This window comes from Echeneis naucrates, chromosome 12 (assembly GCF_900963305.1).
Source record: "Echeneis naucrates chromosome 12, fEcheNa1.1, whole genome shotgun sequence".
Lineage (NCBI taxonomy): Eukaryota > Metazoa > Chordata > Actinopteri > Carangiformes > Echeneidae > Echeneis > Echeneis naucrates.
This window is the reverse complement of record NC_042522.1, coordinates 11693672-11709927: the sequence shown is the minus strand read 5'-3', so window position 1 is coordinate 11709927 and position 16256 is coordinate 11693672. Positions and strand designations below refer to the sequence as shown.

At 39.8% G+C, this 16256-nt stretch overlaps 2 protein-coding genes across 5 annotated transcripts; one reads left to right on the top strand and one right to left on the bottom strand.

The window, feature by feature from the left end:
* Nucleotides 1-64: 64 nt before the first annotated feature.
* Nucleotides 65-5519, bottom strand: srsf9 (serine and arginine rich splicing factor 9). Of its 4 annotated transcripts, none has more exons than XM_029515439.1 (5): nucleotides 4389-5519; nucleotides 2595-2801; nucleotides 2208-2407; nucleotides 1070-1242; nucleotides 65-990 (listed from the first exon to the last, which is right to left on the bottom strand). In XM_029515439.1, exons 2-5 carry the CDS (start codon nucleotides 2750-2752, stop codon nucleotides 766-768), a joined length of 756 nt encoding a protein of 251 aa, XP_029371299.1. In that variant the 5' UTR covers nucleotides 2753-2801; nucleotides 4389-5519; the 3' UTR covers nucleotides 65-765. The 4 variants fall into 4 exon arrangements, with proteins under 4 accessions (XP_029371299.1, XP_029371298.1, XP_029371297.1 ...); XM_029515438.1 differs by having other exon boundaries at nucleotides 2595-2771; XM_029515437.1 differs by having other exon boundaries at nucleotides 2595-2794; nucleotides 4389-5517.
* Nucleotides 5520-7237: 1718 nt separating this feature from the next.
* On the top strand, nucleotides 7238-16012 carry prodha (proline dehydrogenase (oxidase) 1a). Its single transcript, XM_029515434.1, has 14 exons — nucleotides 7238-7689; nucleotides 8175-8383; nucleotides 9801-9835; nucleotides 10443-10592; nucleotides 10744-10808; nucleotides 11014-11130; nucleotides 11269-11348; nucleotides 11591-11672; nucleotides 12385-12477; nucleotides 12611-12757; nucleotides 12888-13063; nucleotides 13148-13246; nucleotides 13500-13588; nucleotides 14407-16012. The coding sequence occupies exons 1-14, from the start codon at nucleotides 7351-7353 to the stop codon at nucleotides 14595-14597; spliced, it is 1872 nt and encodes a 623-aa protein (XP_029371294.1). The 5' UTR covers nucleotides 7238-7350; the 3' UTR covers nucleotides 14598-16012.
* Nucleotides 16013-16256: the final 244 nt, after the last annotated feature.

Genomic DNA, 16256 nt, shown 5'->3' with positions numbered 1-16256 from the left:
CTACTGAAGACAAGTGTTAGGACAAGAAATGAAACAACAGTAAAATTTTGCATTTTATTGGTAAAGAAAAAAAAAAACAAAAAACAAAAACAACATTAGAGATGCATACAAATTATAGTCCACCTTCAGACCTCCTCGATCAGAGGTACACACGATTTAAAAAAAATAATCTGACAGGTGAGGCTCACAGTCAACGTGTCACTAGTCTAAAAGGCTCACTAATTTGACATGTTTTTTTTAAGAGGATATTGATTAGCTTCACAGGTTCTTAAATTGCCAAAAACTTTCTACTTAAAGCTACAAAAATGTGACACACAAAGAGGAAAATTTTGTCACGAGTTTAAAAAGCAGTATGACCTTTAACCTGATGGCTGCAGAACTGTGTGATTAATTTTGGACAATTTAACATTACATCTTTGTACTGGTTCCTGTCAAAGTCTGACACTGCAACCCAGGATTTCTTTATAAAAGAAACCTCCAATGTTAGACAGTGATCAGATAGTTATCTTACCATAAGAAAAAAATCTTCAAACCTGCACTGAAATAACATGAAGTTTCAAAAATAAAGAAAAGATTTTAAGGCCGTGGGAGGGAGATAAGTGTTCAGGAGATTCTGACCATGGAATGTATGTAGCAAGAAGTAACAATGGTGTATCCTACAAGGAGGCCTGGGGTAAAAAAAAAACAAACGAAAAAAACAAAACAAAAACAAAACAGTAGAATTACAAAACATTTCCCCAATTCCTCTATAAACGGTAGGACTTTCTACCGATAATGACGTGGTGGAGGGCTATGCTGTGGGGGGTGCCTCCTAGGGGGTGGACTATGGCGCGACATCGCGTGGCGTGGAGGCGACTGGTAGCGTGGAGGAGGAGATCCTCTGTTATGGTAGGGGGGTGAATAGCGGCCTCTTGATCTGGAGCGGGAACGTGACCGACCCCAGTTGGGAGTGCCTCTCTCCTCATAGACACGGATATAAGCAGTCTCGCCCTACAAAAGAGACATTCTTATTTTTATTTTTTATTTTTCATTTAAGCATAAAAGATAAATAAATATCATTAGCACTCACTTGATGTGAACGAAACTCAGTCCGATCCAGTCGTCGTAAAGCATACTCCATATCCTCTCTACGGAGAAATTCCACCACACCCTCTCCATCTCGCTGCACATCCGCAAAACAAACATCTCCTGCCTCACGCATATGATCCTTCAGATCCTGCCAGCTCCCAGTTGGTGGCAGTCCTGAAATGTTTAAAAGGCGATTGTGACAGGGACAGAAGTTACTTCCTTAAATCCCTTGCAAACATACACATCTTTTATACAATTTTTATGAAGTCTGATGATAAAAATCAACTGAAATTGAAATGCTGGGAATAAACAGACTGGCTGTATCCCATGATGGTGCTCTCTTGGAATAACAGTTTTCTTAACTCAGTGCTTCAGTACAAAGTGTTCCAATTGCTGACATTTTTCGTCAAAGGTAGTTAATCATTGTTAAATTCAGATTTTAACTTGCTGAAATTGGCTTTAGTATGAGTGATCAAGCTACAAACCTAAGATTTTATGGGATTAGTTTCAGATAAGAAGTCCAATTCTAACAGCTTATAAAAACATGCTACAATAAGATAAAAGTAGTGCACAACAAATTAAGATAGACAAAAACAAAAGGACACCTACCAGTCACTATAGTTGGTGTTTGGGATTGTGCAGCCAACATGATCGGTTTCAGTTTACCCTTTTGTTTTTCATGACTTAAGGAGCTGACTTGACCTCATCCACTCAGTCCCTTTGACTTCCAGTCCGCCATGAGAGAGAAACATATATGCCTACGACTCATGACGTCCTCTACTAGTCTCCTTGTCCTCCAATCCACCACGAGAGAGAAACAAATATGCCTATGACTCATGACGTCCTCTACTAGTCTCCTTGTCCTCCAATCCGTCATTAGAGAGAGAGAAACGTATCTGCCTATGACTCATGATGTCTTCAACTAGGCCCTCTTGTCCTCCAATCCGCCATAAGAGAGAGAGAAACGTATCTGCCTATGACTCATGATGTCTTCAACTAGGCCCTCTTGTCCTCCAATCCGCCATGAGAGAAAAAGGAAAATATCTGCCTATGACTCTGAAGTCCACCTTCCTACCAGGACCCTCGACTTCCAGGTCGCAGAGAAAGACAAACACTAACTGGCTATGACGTCCACCTACCAGTCACTATGACGCGGAATTCAGATCTTCGTGTTGGGGGTCCAAATCGTCCCCTAGGTCCTCCTCCTCCTCCACCACCACCACCACCACCTCCTCCCATTGGACCAAATTTAGCACCAGAAGATCGAGGATACTCTACACGCAGCTTGGAGTCTCCATATCCATATCCATTCCTTCCATAGACAGCATCATCTGCATCCCTAAGAGAAGAGAGCAAAGAACTCCTTACCAAAGTACGCCTGTTGCACTACTGGGCATTGACCTGGAAAAGCCATCTCCATCCATTCCCTGCTGGCAGTCACTGGAGACGGTATTATACCACAGAAATTATGGTATCCAACATGGGGAATGTGATTCGACTTGGCAAAGACCATCCCAAAAACTCACCGTGGGTCTTCAAAACGGACGAAGGCAAAAGGGATAGTGCCTCTATTGTTCTTCAATTCAATTTCACGGATTTTCCCGTACTTGTAGAAGAGATCCTCAATGTCTCTCTCCTGGACATCCACAGGAAGATTCCCAACATAGATCCGTCCATCTGACATGGTGGTTGATTGAGTGGCACTGCTGACACAGAATGGAGGCACCTGCAGACTGTAAGATCACCTCGTGTTTTCACAAATAGCTGTTGGAGTGGTCCTTATCCTAATGCTAGTCCCAATCCAAAACTTAGTCCATCCGTCTCCAAATTCTTAATTTAGACAAAAATACAGCTCTAGAAGGAGTATGCAGCCATCAGAGTAGTAAATGAAGAGTTCAAGACAAACGGCACAGGGCCTCGGATCCAAGCCTGAAAACTTTGAAACACACGGTAATGAATGCTCAGCAACACTAGTAAATATTTACTGGAAATTAAAAGCATCATGTGAAGATAATGTACTAAAAAACAACAAAAAAAAAAACTAGTGGTATAACCGCTTAAATAGGTTTGTTGACTTCTGCATGTGATTAGACACTTACAAACGTAGATGGATGACAAATTAAAGGCCAAAACCCCAACAATTTTTGGTTGGCTTCTGAAAAACTATCGTTAACTGTTTATTTGGCATGAGAGTTGATTAAGGTTTTAGAAAATGGGACATGCATTCATACTCTTTAAACCAGCCTGCAACATCTTGCGCCTCATTTGAAAACATCTGCATTAACGCTTGATTGGCATGGATTTAACTGACATGGCTGATTTGCATAGCATTTAATATGCTACACATTTATCATGTTCCTGTTCATGTATTTAGATTTATTCTTGACTTTGTTGTCCGTGTGTATTTAAATAAACACCTACCTGCATGTACCAAAGAAAATCGAACAAAAGTGCAAAGTGGGAGTACTACACAGGGAATGGCCTGTTGTGAATTTCTCTACTTTGGACACAACACGTCCAAAGTGTACAGTGTAATAAATGGCTGCACAACATCAAAACAACAACTTCCTGTCTGATCATGAAAAACATTTACCTTGAACACACCTAGAATTTATGGCGGCCGTTCTTTAGAATAAAGTTATAATTTGTAATTATCTTTTAAATATACGCCTGCTGCATTTTTTATTCACTTAACATGCCGGATGAGTGTTAAACTGCATTTGATAAACAGTTTCATTTCTTTCTCTTTTTTTTTTTCCTCCTTAGTCTTTTGCTTCATGTTAATACTGAACCACCGCATTAACTAGACGGTGAACCGACAAAGCCCATCTGTCACCTGCTAACGAAAAATTGATGCCAATAGATGCAATAATTTATTACAATATTATTATTTACTCTGGGTGCACACATTAACTCAAAGTGATGTGTCTGTCACAAAGGCAGCTGCCAGCCGTTCACCTTTCGCTGTAGCCCATGGCGACAGTGGCCCGCCATGCTAGCGTTAGCCGCCGACGTTTCCGACGGGTTACTTGCTCTACAAGCGATTTCTCTGACGCCTTCAGAGAGCCATCAAATAATTGCAATTTAATCGGCCATGCAGCTTCCCGATTCCCGCTTCAGACCGAAAGATAACTTGAGACCACGCTCTGCGCTCCAGCCTTCAACATACATCGGCTCTTTGTTGATATGTAAGGTCAGCAAGTCGAGCTAACGAGCGTCTGTTACGGCTAAAATGAACCACACCGAAAGGTATCAGTAACTAAGGAATACATATTAAACGTGTGTTGTAAATAATAGGGAAATAAAAAACGTGTTATTACCTTTCGAAACACGTGTGGGCACCTTTTGTATGTTTAATGATACCGATTAGCACGCCGTGCTAGTTCCGTGTTAGTTAGCGACATCAGCAAGCGGCTCGGTGTCTTCTTCGACTCCGGATATCCGGCAGCTCACAGAGCTCCGCTAGCTCTCTGCTGCCCTCCAGTGGTAAAATAGTCAACATAGCTTTTTCCCGATGTTTTGCTAAATACATAAATTAGCTACTAAAAAGTATACGAGGTTTGGAACAGCATGTTGTGTGAATGATGCATGTAAGTGAATTTCCCTCAGGATAAATAAAGTATAGATCTATCATATCGAAATAATATTGCATCTGTATATGAACCGGGATGTAAATGAAAAATACAGATGGCACAGCACGGTGGTTTAACAATTAGTGCTGTCATCCCACAAAAAGAAGGCTGTGGGTTTGCTTCCCGGGTTATATGATGGGTGAAATGTCTGTGAAACTGGGCGACAGCACGGCAAACGATATAGAGCCCTTCCCTCCACGGAAACTGGATCCCCCAGAGAGTAAAGACTAGACCGCCGCAGAAAGTGGACCCTTCCACAGACTAGACCCCCCCAGAGACTACAGACCAGATCTCCACAGAGACCAGACCCTTCCAGACACTAGATCCCTCCATAGAGAGCGGATCCCCCAGAGACTAGAGATGAGACGGGATCCCCCAGAGAATGGAGACCAGACCTCCGCAGAGACCAGACCCCCCACCTCCCGAGAGACTAGACCCTTCCACAGACTGAATCCCTCCAGAGACTAGAGACTAGAATGGAGCCCCCAGAGATTAGATCCCTCCACAGACTGGACCCGGCCTTGGATTTACTGGTTTTATACCACTGGAGCTACAACTCATTGTTCGTCCACGCAGCCACCACCACTGATCCTGTGAAGGCCACCAACACACTGAGCTCTAGTGAACCAGCTGACCCCATGAGAGTGACCACCAGTACCCAGCCTCTTACTAGCTAACGTGTGGTCTCTGGATAACAACACATCACTCCGTACACTGAGGAGACCAGACTGCAGCCTCCGGCCAAGCTAAAGGGCAGTAACAGCGCCAGAAATTCTTCATTGGGGGAGCTGGGGGGTTGACTGGATTTTTCATTGGGGGGGCTTACAAATTTTAACTGTCTGTCGGTCACACATAGACACGCATGCTAGCTCTCTAGTATGTGCACATGATCAATAATATGTGCGCACAGCCCCTCTACACTCTTGGGTTGGGATGTCTGCAGATGAGCTGTCAGAGTATTCTGGTTGCAGCTGCTTACAGTATTTTTATTTTTGCTTGAGGGGGGCTTAAGACCCCCCCCCACCCGCCATCAGTGCTAGATATACACACTGTTTACAGACTGTGGAGTTTTTACTGCTGAAGTGCCATCCTCTATTATCTGCTGAGTAAATTCACTGCTGTGTTTTTGGCCGCTCTTTCCATCCCTCCATGGCAGCGCTCAGCAAACTCCACAATGTCATCAGCACGTTAGAGACGGCTCATCCTAACGCTGTTTTCACCACTGCTAGCAACTTCAATCAGTGCAATCTACAGTCTGTATTCCCAAAATATTTTCAACATGTGGACATTCCCCTGTGATAAAAACACACTGGAGTATGTTTACAGCAACATATGTGGTGCATCCCATCCCCACTTCGGACAGTCGGACTACATCTCTTTGTTACTGTACCCGGCCTACAGACAAAGACTGAAACAAACAAACCCGGTCACCAAACAGTTTAAACTCTGGATTGGGATGTGTTTCAAACTGCAGCCCTGGAGGACTCTTCTGTCAGTATACAGGATTGTGCTGAGTATGCGAGTATCTCATCAGACCAGATAGGATCAACCCCCACAAAGAAGCTGGACCAGATAACATTCCTGGGTGGGCTCTCAGAGCATGTGCCAACGAGCTGGCTGTTTTTCTCACCGCAATCCGCAAACTTTCCTTCAGCCAGAGCATCATCCCCACCTGCCTCAAGATCACGGCTATCATCCCCCTTCCCAAGAAGAGCCAACCCACTTGCCTGAATGACTACAGGCCAGTGGCACTCACTCCAATCACTGGCTCCCATTCAGAGCAGCATATCGGTCACCCTTGACCCCCTGCAGTAAGACCAACAGGGCTACCTCATTGTGGACAGAAAAAAGAATTTCATTGTACAGGGAAACGTGTTTCTTTACTGTACACATGACAATAAACGCTTTGAATCTTGAATCTGACACTTTGCAACATTTTATTAAGAGTGACTGATTTGGGGGATATGATAAACAACACCTGTTGGAAAACTGTGGGTAGTTGTACAAATTGATCCTGTGGTATTGTTACCTCCCATTTTTTGGACAGATTATTGTTGGCCCACACTGCTGTATAGAGCAAGATGAATCTCTGTTTTGTGCACATTATGTATATTACGTTTTGTTTTGTTTTGTTTTGTTTTTTTTTGCTTGTTTGAATCACACCAATTTTGGCCATTTCAAGACTGTTTTGAAGCAGTAATACCAGCTTTCAAAGCATTGCTGGATGAAATACCAATATATTGCTGAAGTTCTCCATGGGGGTTAAGGTTACCACACCACAGCACAATTATCCCTTAACAACACTATCCATGCAAAAAAAAAAGAAAAAGTATTCTTCTTTTGTTTGAGACAATAGAGTATTTGTAGAGTGTATTTGTGAGTGTAGTTGAAGGTTTGTAAGGTCAGAAATGCCATTTGTCTGGATCTTAATAAATTGATACCTTCACCTTAACAATCCCAGCTGCTTGGTGTTCAAGCGCTTCTCGGGCAGCGTGACGTGACACGTGAGGTAACGCCCCCAACCGTGCACGAGCTAATTCGTCAACCGCCGCGCGCTCCGTCCCATCATTCAGGCGGTCTGAGGAAGAGTCTTTCCGGCTCTTTCTGGGCTTTAAACTGTGTTGAGTTAAGGGGAAGAAGACGGGAGGCCATGTCGTACACCAAACTCACAGCAGCTGTCTTCAGGGCGAACTCGGCCAACCTCAGTAAAATCCGCGTTTCATCCGGAAGATGCCGATCAGCAGTCGCGTCGACCAAAACACAAGAAGAGAAAGAGCAGCCGATGGGAGGCTGCGCCGTGGTGGAAACCGGGCCCGTTGAATTCTGCCAGAAACCAAAATCAGACGCAAAAACACGGCTGAGTAAAATCCACATCGACTTCGACAACACCGAAGAAGCTTACAAAAGCAAGGCAAACATGGAGCTGCTGAGAAGTCTGCTGGTCTTCAAGCTATGCACCATCGACCTGCTGGTCGACAAGAACAGAGAAGTGAGTCACTTCTGAAGTTTCCAACTTTCCTGCTGCTAAAAAAAAAAAAAATCATTTATTCCGTATTTCTCGTAAGAGCATTTTTGCAGAACAACTCATTTAAAGCAAACAAACCATCTTTATATTTTTAATGTCTTGCATTTGCAATCAATTTCCCTTCTTATTGCTTATTTCAGATTATTTTATGGTGTTCTGTATTTGCTTTATAATGTTTGGAAGGTTTTATCATTTTAGTTGTGTAGCTTTTAAGAATGATAATAAACAAAATGAATTTATTATAATTACTATTACATATTTTCTTGTTATATCCCTATTTCCTACAAAGGTAATTACCTCTAAATGTATATAATATGTGTACTTATTTGGTGGTGACATTACCATAAAGATAAGTATAACATGTATGTTTATTTAATGGTCTTGGCAATGAGCAACAAAACACTAATGTAGAACAACATGTCTTTTTCTTTCTTTCTTACCGTTATCAGTTGATGGAGTTGAGCAAGAAACTGCTTGGCCAGTGGATGTTTGAAAAGATCATGAAGATGACTTTCTATGGCCAGTTTGTGGCAGGAGAAGACCACAACTCCATCAAACCTTTAATTCAGAAGAACCAGGCTTTTGGTGTCGGGGCTGTTTTGGACTACAGTGTTGAAGAAGACTTGACACAAGAGGAGGCAGAGAAGAAGGAAATGGAGTGAGTACGTTGATCACATCCAACAGAGGAGATAAATTACAACGACTGGTTTGTTTTTTTGTTTTTTTGTTTTATTATTAGCTTCAAACCGTCACTGTGTGTGACTGTCACATAACAATATCTCCTGGAAAAGTGGGGAAGAATTTGAATATGATATTTAAAGCAGTGTCCCATCCCTCACCCAATCACCACCTCTCCAGCATGCCATACCATGTAGGATTAAATTATCTCCATGTTGGGAAGAGCAGTTTTGGGAATAAGATAAAAATGTTGCAATGAATATCTTAATAAAATGCAAGCTTCATTGCATTGTCATCAATACAAGTGAATAAAGTGTTTCCATTTCTATTACGGAGAGTAATTTAGAAAGGGCAACACAACTCATGTTTACTCTTGGTCCTCCCACCTGTTTGAACTAAGCAGGACACAGGTGGATAGAATATTATGGCAACTGGAATCCTGGAAATTCACCTTTCAAAATGTGCAGCACTGATATTTGAAACTCAGCTATCTCATTTACACAGAGAACATAGTTTCCAATATATTTAGCTGAACTTTACTCAACAGCAATTCCAGTTTATATTTCTTCTTAACCTATTACTTTATTTCTGGATTCTGTTATGGCCCTTATCAAATTCATGTCATGTGAGCTTGTGTATCCTCCATATAAACACACTCAAATCAAAACCTGATGTGCTTCATCTGATCTCTTTTCACCAAAACATCGGCTGTCATCTGTTGGTTGTTTTGGGGCAGTCCTCTCTACTCTGATAGGTTGAGCAGCAGGGGCATGGTCTCATGAAAACACTGCTATCCTTGTAGAGTAATGAGCTGAGGCCCTAAATAGGACGTGAACACACAGACACAGAAAGGTTATGTAATGCCCCAAAGAGGAATTAGGCTTGTTTTACCTAAGGACTATTTAACAGTATGAACATGCGCATGTTGAACTAAATCCAACCATATTTTTTGATTCAGCCTTAAATTATCTTTGGACAAAAAGAAAGAGTATTATCTCCACACATTGAATAGAGGATTTCTTCTGTTACCCAATCCGTCTCTCATGTCATAACATGTCTAGGAAGTAGTTCTAAAAATTGCACAAGAGGATCCCAAGCTAAACTGGTTTAAATTAAGAAAAACATTTGCCTCTCCCCTGAACATAAAAAAATAAAAATGTTTTTCTTCTTTCATAATAGATTGTGTACACCTTCCTATGTTTATGTTTGACACAAAACTTTAATGATCAACCAGTCTGAAAGTTACATAAAGTTGGTTAGAGTACTGCTGGGCTCTGATATAGATCAATAGAAAGTAAAGACATTGTGTCTTTTTCCATTTGCATCATCCACAAGAAAATGCATAAGGGGGATGAAATGACTTTCACTGAATTAACGATAATCTCTTTGTTTTTCAGTTCATGTGTTTCTGAAGCAGAGAAAGAAGGTCCAGGTATGTCTACCAATTTAAGATAACCTTTTTCTGTGTTAAATCTATTGTAATGTAACTAAGAGGCAACACTGAACTGCAGGTTTATAATTCAGTCACTTCATCTTGGGCCAAAGGCAACAGGACTCCATGTCAAATGTCAGGATTGGTATTTTAAGTTACATAGCAATGTACTCTAGCCTGGTTGGTACTCTAGAACTGGTTATATCTGGATCTAACAACTGTTATGCTCCATAGTCAGGAGAAGCTTGTGTCACAGTTTGATATTTCATACTACTTTCAAGTGTATCATTATCCTAATATTATTTGAAAATGTAATATGAATTAACATTTTTCAGTGACAACACTTATTCTCCAATTCATGTATTAATGAATGATGAGCAAAGACAAACTGCTTTTTAAAATTATTTGGCAAATTCTCCTAAAATTATGAATAGTGTCTCTGAAAATGGAATCTGTGTCTAATATGATTTCTAAATATGGCGGTTTAAATTATATTAAATAAATAACTGTATTATTAGTATTATTTTTATGGTTCTGCTTAGTATTATTACCATTGATGTTTTTTTTAATTTCATGGCTTCCCTCCCCCCTCCCCCCCGGATGCCAGATGTAATTCATCGTGAGAAGAAATACAAGGCTCATCGTCAGTTTGGGGACAGACGCGGGGGCGTTATCAGTGCTCGTACCTATTTCTATGCAGATGAGGCAAAGTGTGACAAGCAAATGGAGACATTCATAAACTGCATTAAAGCCTCCGGTAAGTGATGAAGCAAATGCGAAATATAATATGTTAGACTTTGGTTATTGCATTAAGATGCACAAACAAAAGCCAACGTAAAAAAACAAAGTATTTAAAGTTGGAGAATAATACAGAAATGGAATGATATTAAATTTGTTACATATTTCAGGTGGAGCCTCTGCTGATGGATTTTCCGCCATCAAAATGACAGCCCTCGGACGCCCACAGTTCCTTGTAAGTTTAACTTGTTTCTTCAACATGAACAAAAAGGTAACACCGGAAATACATACATGGAGGAATTTGTTTGTTTGTTGCTTTGTTGTCATCACTGAAATTCTGAAATGTGTCTTTCCTCAAACCTGTCAGGTTTAACCTCATCACAGTTATCACAAGCAATACTGTAACTTAATCCTTAAGGAACTGTTTTGTGTTTTAACAGCTTCAGTTTTCAGAAGTCCTGGTTAAATGGAGACAGTTCTTCAATTTCCTTGCAGCTCTTCAGGGAAAATCTGAAATGATGATTTTGGATCAAAAACTGGAACTGGAACAACTAGAAGTATGTTAATGTGAACACATGCAAAATGTTCTCCTCAATTATATTTAGTTGTTTACAAGACTTGATCTGTGTTAAAGCCTTTGTGACTCTTTGTGCCATATGATGCACCATATTAATCACTGAAATATTTCTTTATAGGCAAGTATGATTAAGCTTGGTGTTGGAGCTAAGAATGACATAGCAAACTGGTTCAGCGGAGAGAAGCTGGGTTTGTCGGGGTAAGACAATTACTCATTAGTCGTAACAGTACACATTACTGCAGGTGTGTGTTGTTTTAAGCCAGTATGTCCAGTTCTATTGAATTAGCAGGCCTATTAAATTCGCAGATAAGAAACTTTATTGTTTGAAATGCTAATTACCAGATAAGAATGAAATCAGTGGAGTTGTATTTTTGGCCAAACAACAAAAATATTCTGAAAGTGTTTTCCATATTAAAAGTGTTCCTACATCTTATTTCCAGAACAATAGATCTGCTTGATTGGAACAGTTTAATAAACGATACAACAAAAATCTCCAGTCTGCTGATGGTGCCAAACCTTGAAGTGAGTCACTGTCATTTAAATGTTAAAGGGTGTGTCCAGACTGTGAATGAAGGTGGGGGAAGAATTCCAGTCTCCCATTTCCCACTGGGAGCTTTATGGTGTAACAGAATGCAACAAAATGATTCATAATTGTTACTTGTATCATAACTATTATTATATACTAATCTTAACCCAACAATGATAATGCTAAAAATAATTGTAAAATTGATCAAGTTTGAGGGGAAAAACATCCTCTCCGGAAATCCATGTACTTTGCTCTGTAGAAAAATTGAACATTTATATTACTGGTAGTGGTGTAAACTATAATTTATCAAAAGAAATTGTCAGACTACAGCCCGCCCCCCCTTTCAGTACTTAAATTGGAAGAAGAAATTAATCTTCTGATGATGGCTTGCTGGTGCAATATCATATCTAACCCTATCCCAACTAGTAAATACTTCTGCATCTTTTAGGATTCTATGTTTTTTCCAATGTTGATGTAAGTGGACTTCACATGTACACGTTCATGTAGCCACGGACAGCTGAGGCCACTTTGGATACTTTTTATTTCTGTTTGAAAGGAGAAGTAGGACAGACCATCCTGTTCTCACTTCTGCTCTGCCCACCCAACTGCTGTGGTGCCTTTTGCATAAAGATTAAGTTTGTGCATTTATTCTGAAGGGGTAGAATACAAAGTCCAAATAGTTCAATGTTTTCTGTGCTGGTTGGGTAGACGGGGCAGCTGGAGCCTTTATTGAAGAAGTTTACGGCAGAGGAGGAGAGACAGATGAAGAGAATGCTGCAGAGAGTGGATGTTCTGGCCAAGGTGAGCAACCTGAAACGAGTGTGACAAGCATATCTGTGTTCCTACTAAAAGCCTGATTCAGAAATAAATTGTTTTGTTGATTTCTCTTGTGACATGTATAGAACTGTTTTAATTTTATATACGTCTGCTTTAGTATGCTTTGGAGAATGGGGTAAGGCTAATGGTGGATGCTGAGCAGACATACTTCCAGCCTGCTATTAGTCGACTGACCCTGGAAATGCAGAGAAAATTCAACAGAGAGAAGCCAATCATATTCAACACTTTCCAGTGTTACCTTAAGGTGAGACCACAGTCTGCTTGTGTTGGTTTATTATGTACACTTTCACTGAGTATTAAAACGTCCACTTCCTCAGTTGTCATATTTGTGTGTATACGTGTGTCTATACAGTTTTTGTTTTTTGTTTTTTTAGGAAGCCTATGATAATGTAAGTCTTGATATTGAACTATCAAGACGTGAGGGCTGGTACTTTGGTGCCAAACTGGTCCGTGGCGCTTACATGTACCAAGAGAGAGCCAGGGCAAAGGAGATTGGCTACGAAGACCCAATAAACCCAGACTATGAGGCCACAAACAGGATGTACCACAAGTGAGTCTCGAATTACTACCATTATATATTGATCAGCTAGTAAATTTCTTCTAATTCAAAATCTTTACCTTGCTGTTTATTCAGGTGTTTAGAGTATGTGCTGGAGGAGATTGAATGCAACGGAAAAGCAAACGTCATGGTTGCATCTCACAATGAGGACACAGTGAAATTTACTCTTGAAAAGTACGTTGTTTTCTCACGCCTGCATGGAAAACTCTAACACAGTAAAACATTCATTCAGTATCAAGCACACATGAAAGCTTTAAACCTCAAATTTAATAAGGCTAAAACATAATGGGACAAACTATTGTTGAGGGTTTTGGTCAAGCGAAACATATTCTGTGTTAACTTTCCAAAGCAGTGAAAGGATTTACAGAAAGACTTTCCAACACTAATGGACACTCTCATTATATAACAAACGTTTCTCTTTTTTCAGAATGAACGAGATGGGCCTTTCACCTAGTGAGAATAAAGTTTACTTCGGACAGCTGCTGGGCATGTGTGACCAGATCAGCTTCCCGCTAGGTATGTTGTGCTCAGCTTGAATACTAAAAGTAAACAGTAAGTTATGAAACGATGGAAGCTTACATCACATGGTCATGTGGTAATTGAACTTGGACTGAAATTTAATCACTGCAGGTGTCAGCTTTTCAATACTCAGACAGCAAATAAGGTAATAATTATCTGTCCCAGCTGTAGATGTCCTGCAAACAACCTCTAGTTTCTCAAAATCCATAAATGAGGATATGCAAGCTGAACATTGACATATCATTGCTTGATATTTGTAGACTTTGCACTGTACATGGTTAAGTGCATGTGATAGAGCTTAAAGTGATAGTCAGATCCCATGTTTTCCTTTGAGGTAAAACTGGTTCTGCTAGATTACTCTGGATATACAGTATAAGAGCACAACGGTAGCTATGACACAACCTGAACCTCATCCTAATGTAAAATAGCAGACAAATGATGATGATGTAGCAGATTTAATCTTCCAGTAGCAAGAAGTAAAGGTTGTTTTGACCTTGTCAAATCACAATATCCAGTGTCAACAACCCATTATTATTTATCAGCATAACCTTAATTCAACATTTACTCATCAGATATTCTCCTTTAAGCGAAAAGATTGAATAGACATTTAACCCCTAGCACAGTTATACCTTGTTAAATATACGATTTATTGAAAGTGTAGCGAAAATATGAAGAACAGCAATGGGTCTTGTGTCTACTACTTCCAGATCTGAGTGTTGTTTATCAACAGTAAACAAGTCATAACAAGAAATGAACACATAGTGGTGATAGTGGGCCTTGGTTTCAACCTAACTTGCATTATCTTTTTAAAACAGGTCAAGCTGGTTTTCCTGTCTATAAGTATGTTCCCTATGGTCCAGTCAATGAGGTCATTCCCTATCTGTCTCGTCGTGCTCAAGAGAACCGTGGCTTCATGAAGGGATCCCAAAGAGAGCGCAGCCTCCTGTGGAAAGAGCTCAGGCGCAGGCTGATGGGCGGGCAGATTTTTTACACCCCTGTCTACTGAGCCACAGGACCATGAAAGCATACTGGAATATTTCTGTAAGCATTCCACCTTCTTGACTGCACCATACTACCAAGTAACTGCTCTTAGAAAAGGACAACGTATGTCCTTTCCCTTGGTTTTTAGGCTGTACACTGTCAAAGAAAGATGTGCTGTCTTACTCACTAACATTTTAAATCTATAATAACTGATTGCTTAAAGAATTGCTATGATAATACATGTAGCAATACATATGCTGCTCCTCAAAGAAGTGATTTTCTGTCATTAAATATCAATTTATTTTAGTTAAAGCTGGTTATGGTAAAGTTATTCTTCAAATGAATTCTTTTCTGCTAAACAGTATGAAATTGTGTTGGTATAAATGATAAAATGCTCTTTTTTTGTTTTTGTTTTTTTTAAATACAAGTACTTAACTGTCTCTCATCTTGTTTTCTCAAGATTGATTAGAAACAAGTGCTGACAGTACAACACGTTAGTTATTGCTGCACACTCTTCCAACAGGAATACGTTATTTTAGAAGCACCTTCAGATATTATATGACACTGTTAATCAACTTAGCATGCCATTTGTTGATTATAATGCAGCATATCGATTTTAGCAAGGGGATGTTTGTGACAGATTTTTTTTATTTTTTTTCCTAAAGTGAAGAAAGTCATCTGCTCATCACGTACATCAGATCTTGTTTTCTGACACGGGTACTGGTGTGATTTCTAACAAATGCGTACCTGAGTACATTCAGAGCACATGGCCTGCTGCATAAGCTGTATGTGAGGAAATGCCTTCCTCATTCAGTTTGATATTGTAGTCAGGGTTGGTTACGTCAGTGCCTTAGCCTTTCAAGAGCCGTTTTGCTCGGCGTGAGAGGCGGTTTTTTTAATTTTATTTTTTTTAAACGACATCTGTGTTTTTTTTAAACCTGTGAAATATTTGGGGTGTTTGGCCAAAGTTCATATTAGAAAATTTATGAAGTTGGCCTGAATTGCAATTGATGTCAAATTTAAAGACGTCACTTGCACAGCAAGGAAAAGGATTAGTCCGATGAAACCAAAATGACAGCATTACATTTTAATGTATGAGAACTGCCACATAATTTTTGCCATAGACCTTAATGAAATATTACCTATAAAATGCAGTAACAATATAAATAATTGTTATAATTTACAGACAATCATAGATGACGTTGATATTAAAACAGCTGCTCTGAGCTGCTTTTAGAATAGAGACTTGTTTTTTTTTTGTTTTTTTTACAGGAAGAAACCTGTTTTTAATGTCTTGTGACTTGAATTTTTTATTTATTGGAAACATTGCTTTTGACGTCTTTCTTTTATTAGTTTGTTTTCCTTGTGACTGCTTCATCAGTGTGTGACATTTTCTACAATTATGAAATATATGTAATAATCAATGCAATAAAAAGTATTCATGTGAAAAAAAAGTGTGAGTTGTGTTTGTTCATGTTGACAGTGAACATTGGAAATGGAAGAGCTACCTTTCTTATCTCATAGAGCTGACTGACCCCTTTGACGTAGTTTGATGTCAGTGATCTCAACAGCTTTGTCCTTTAACACACACAGGTTGGAGAGAAGTGGGATTTCTGTTCAGATAATTCAGCTGCGTCAAAGTATCTTGAGATAAAGAGAAACATCCAGCTGGTTTAAGAAGACG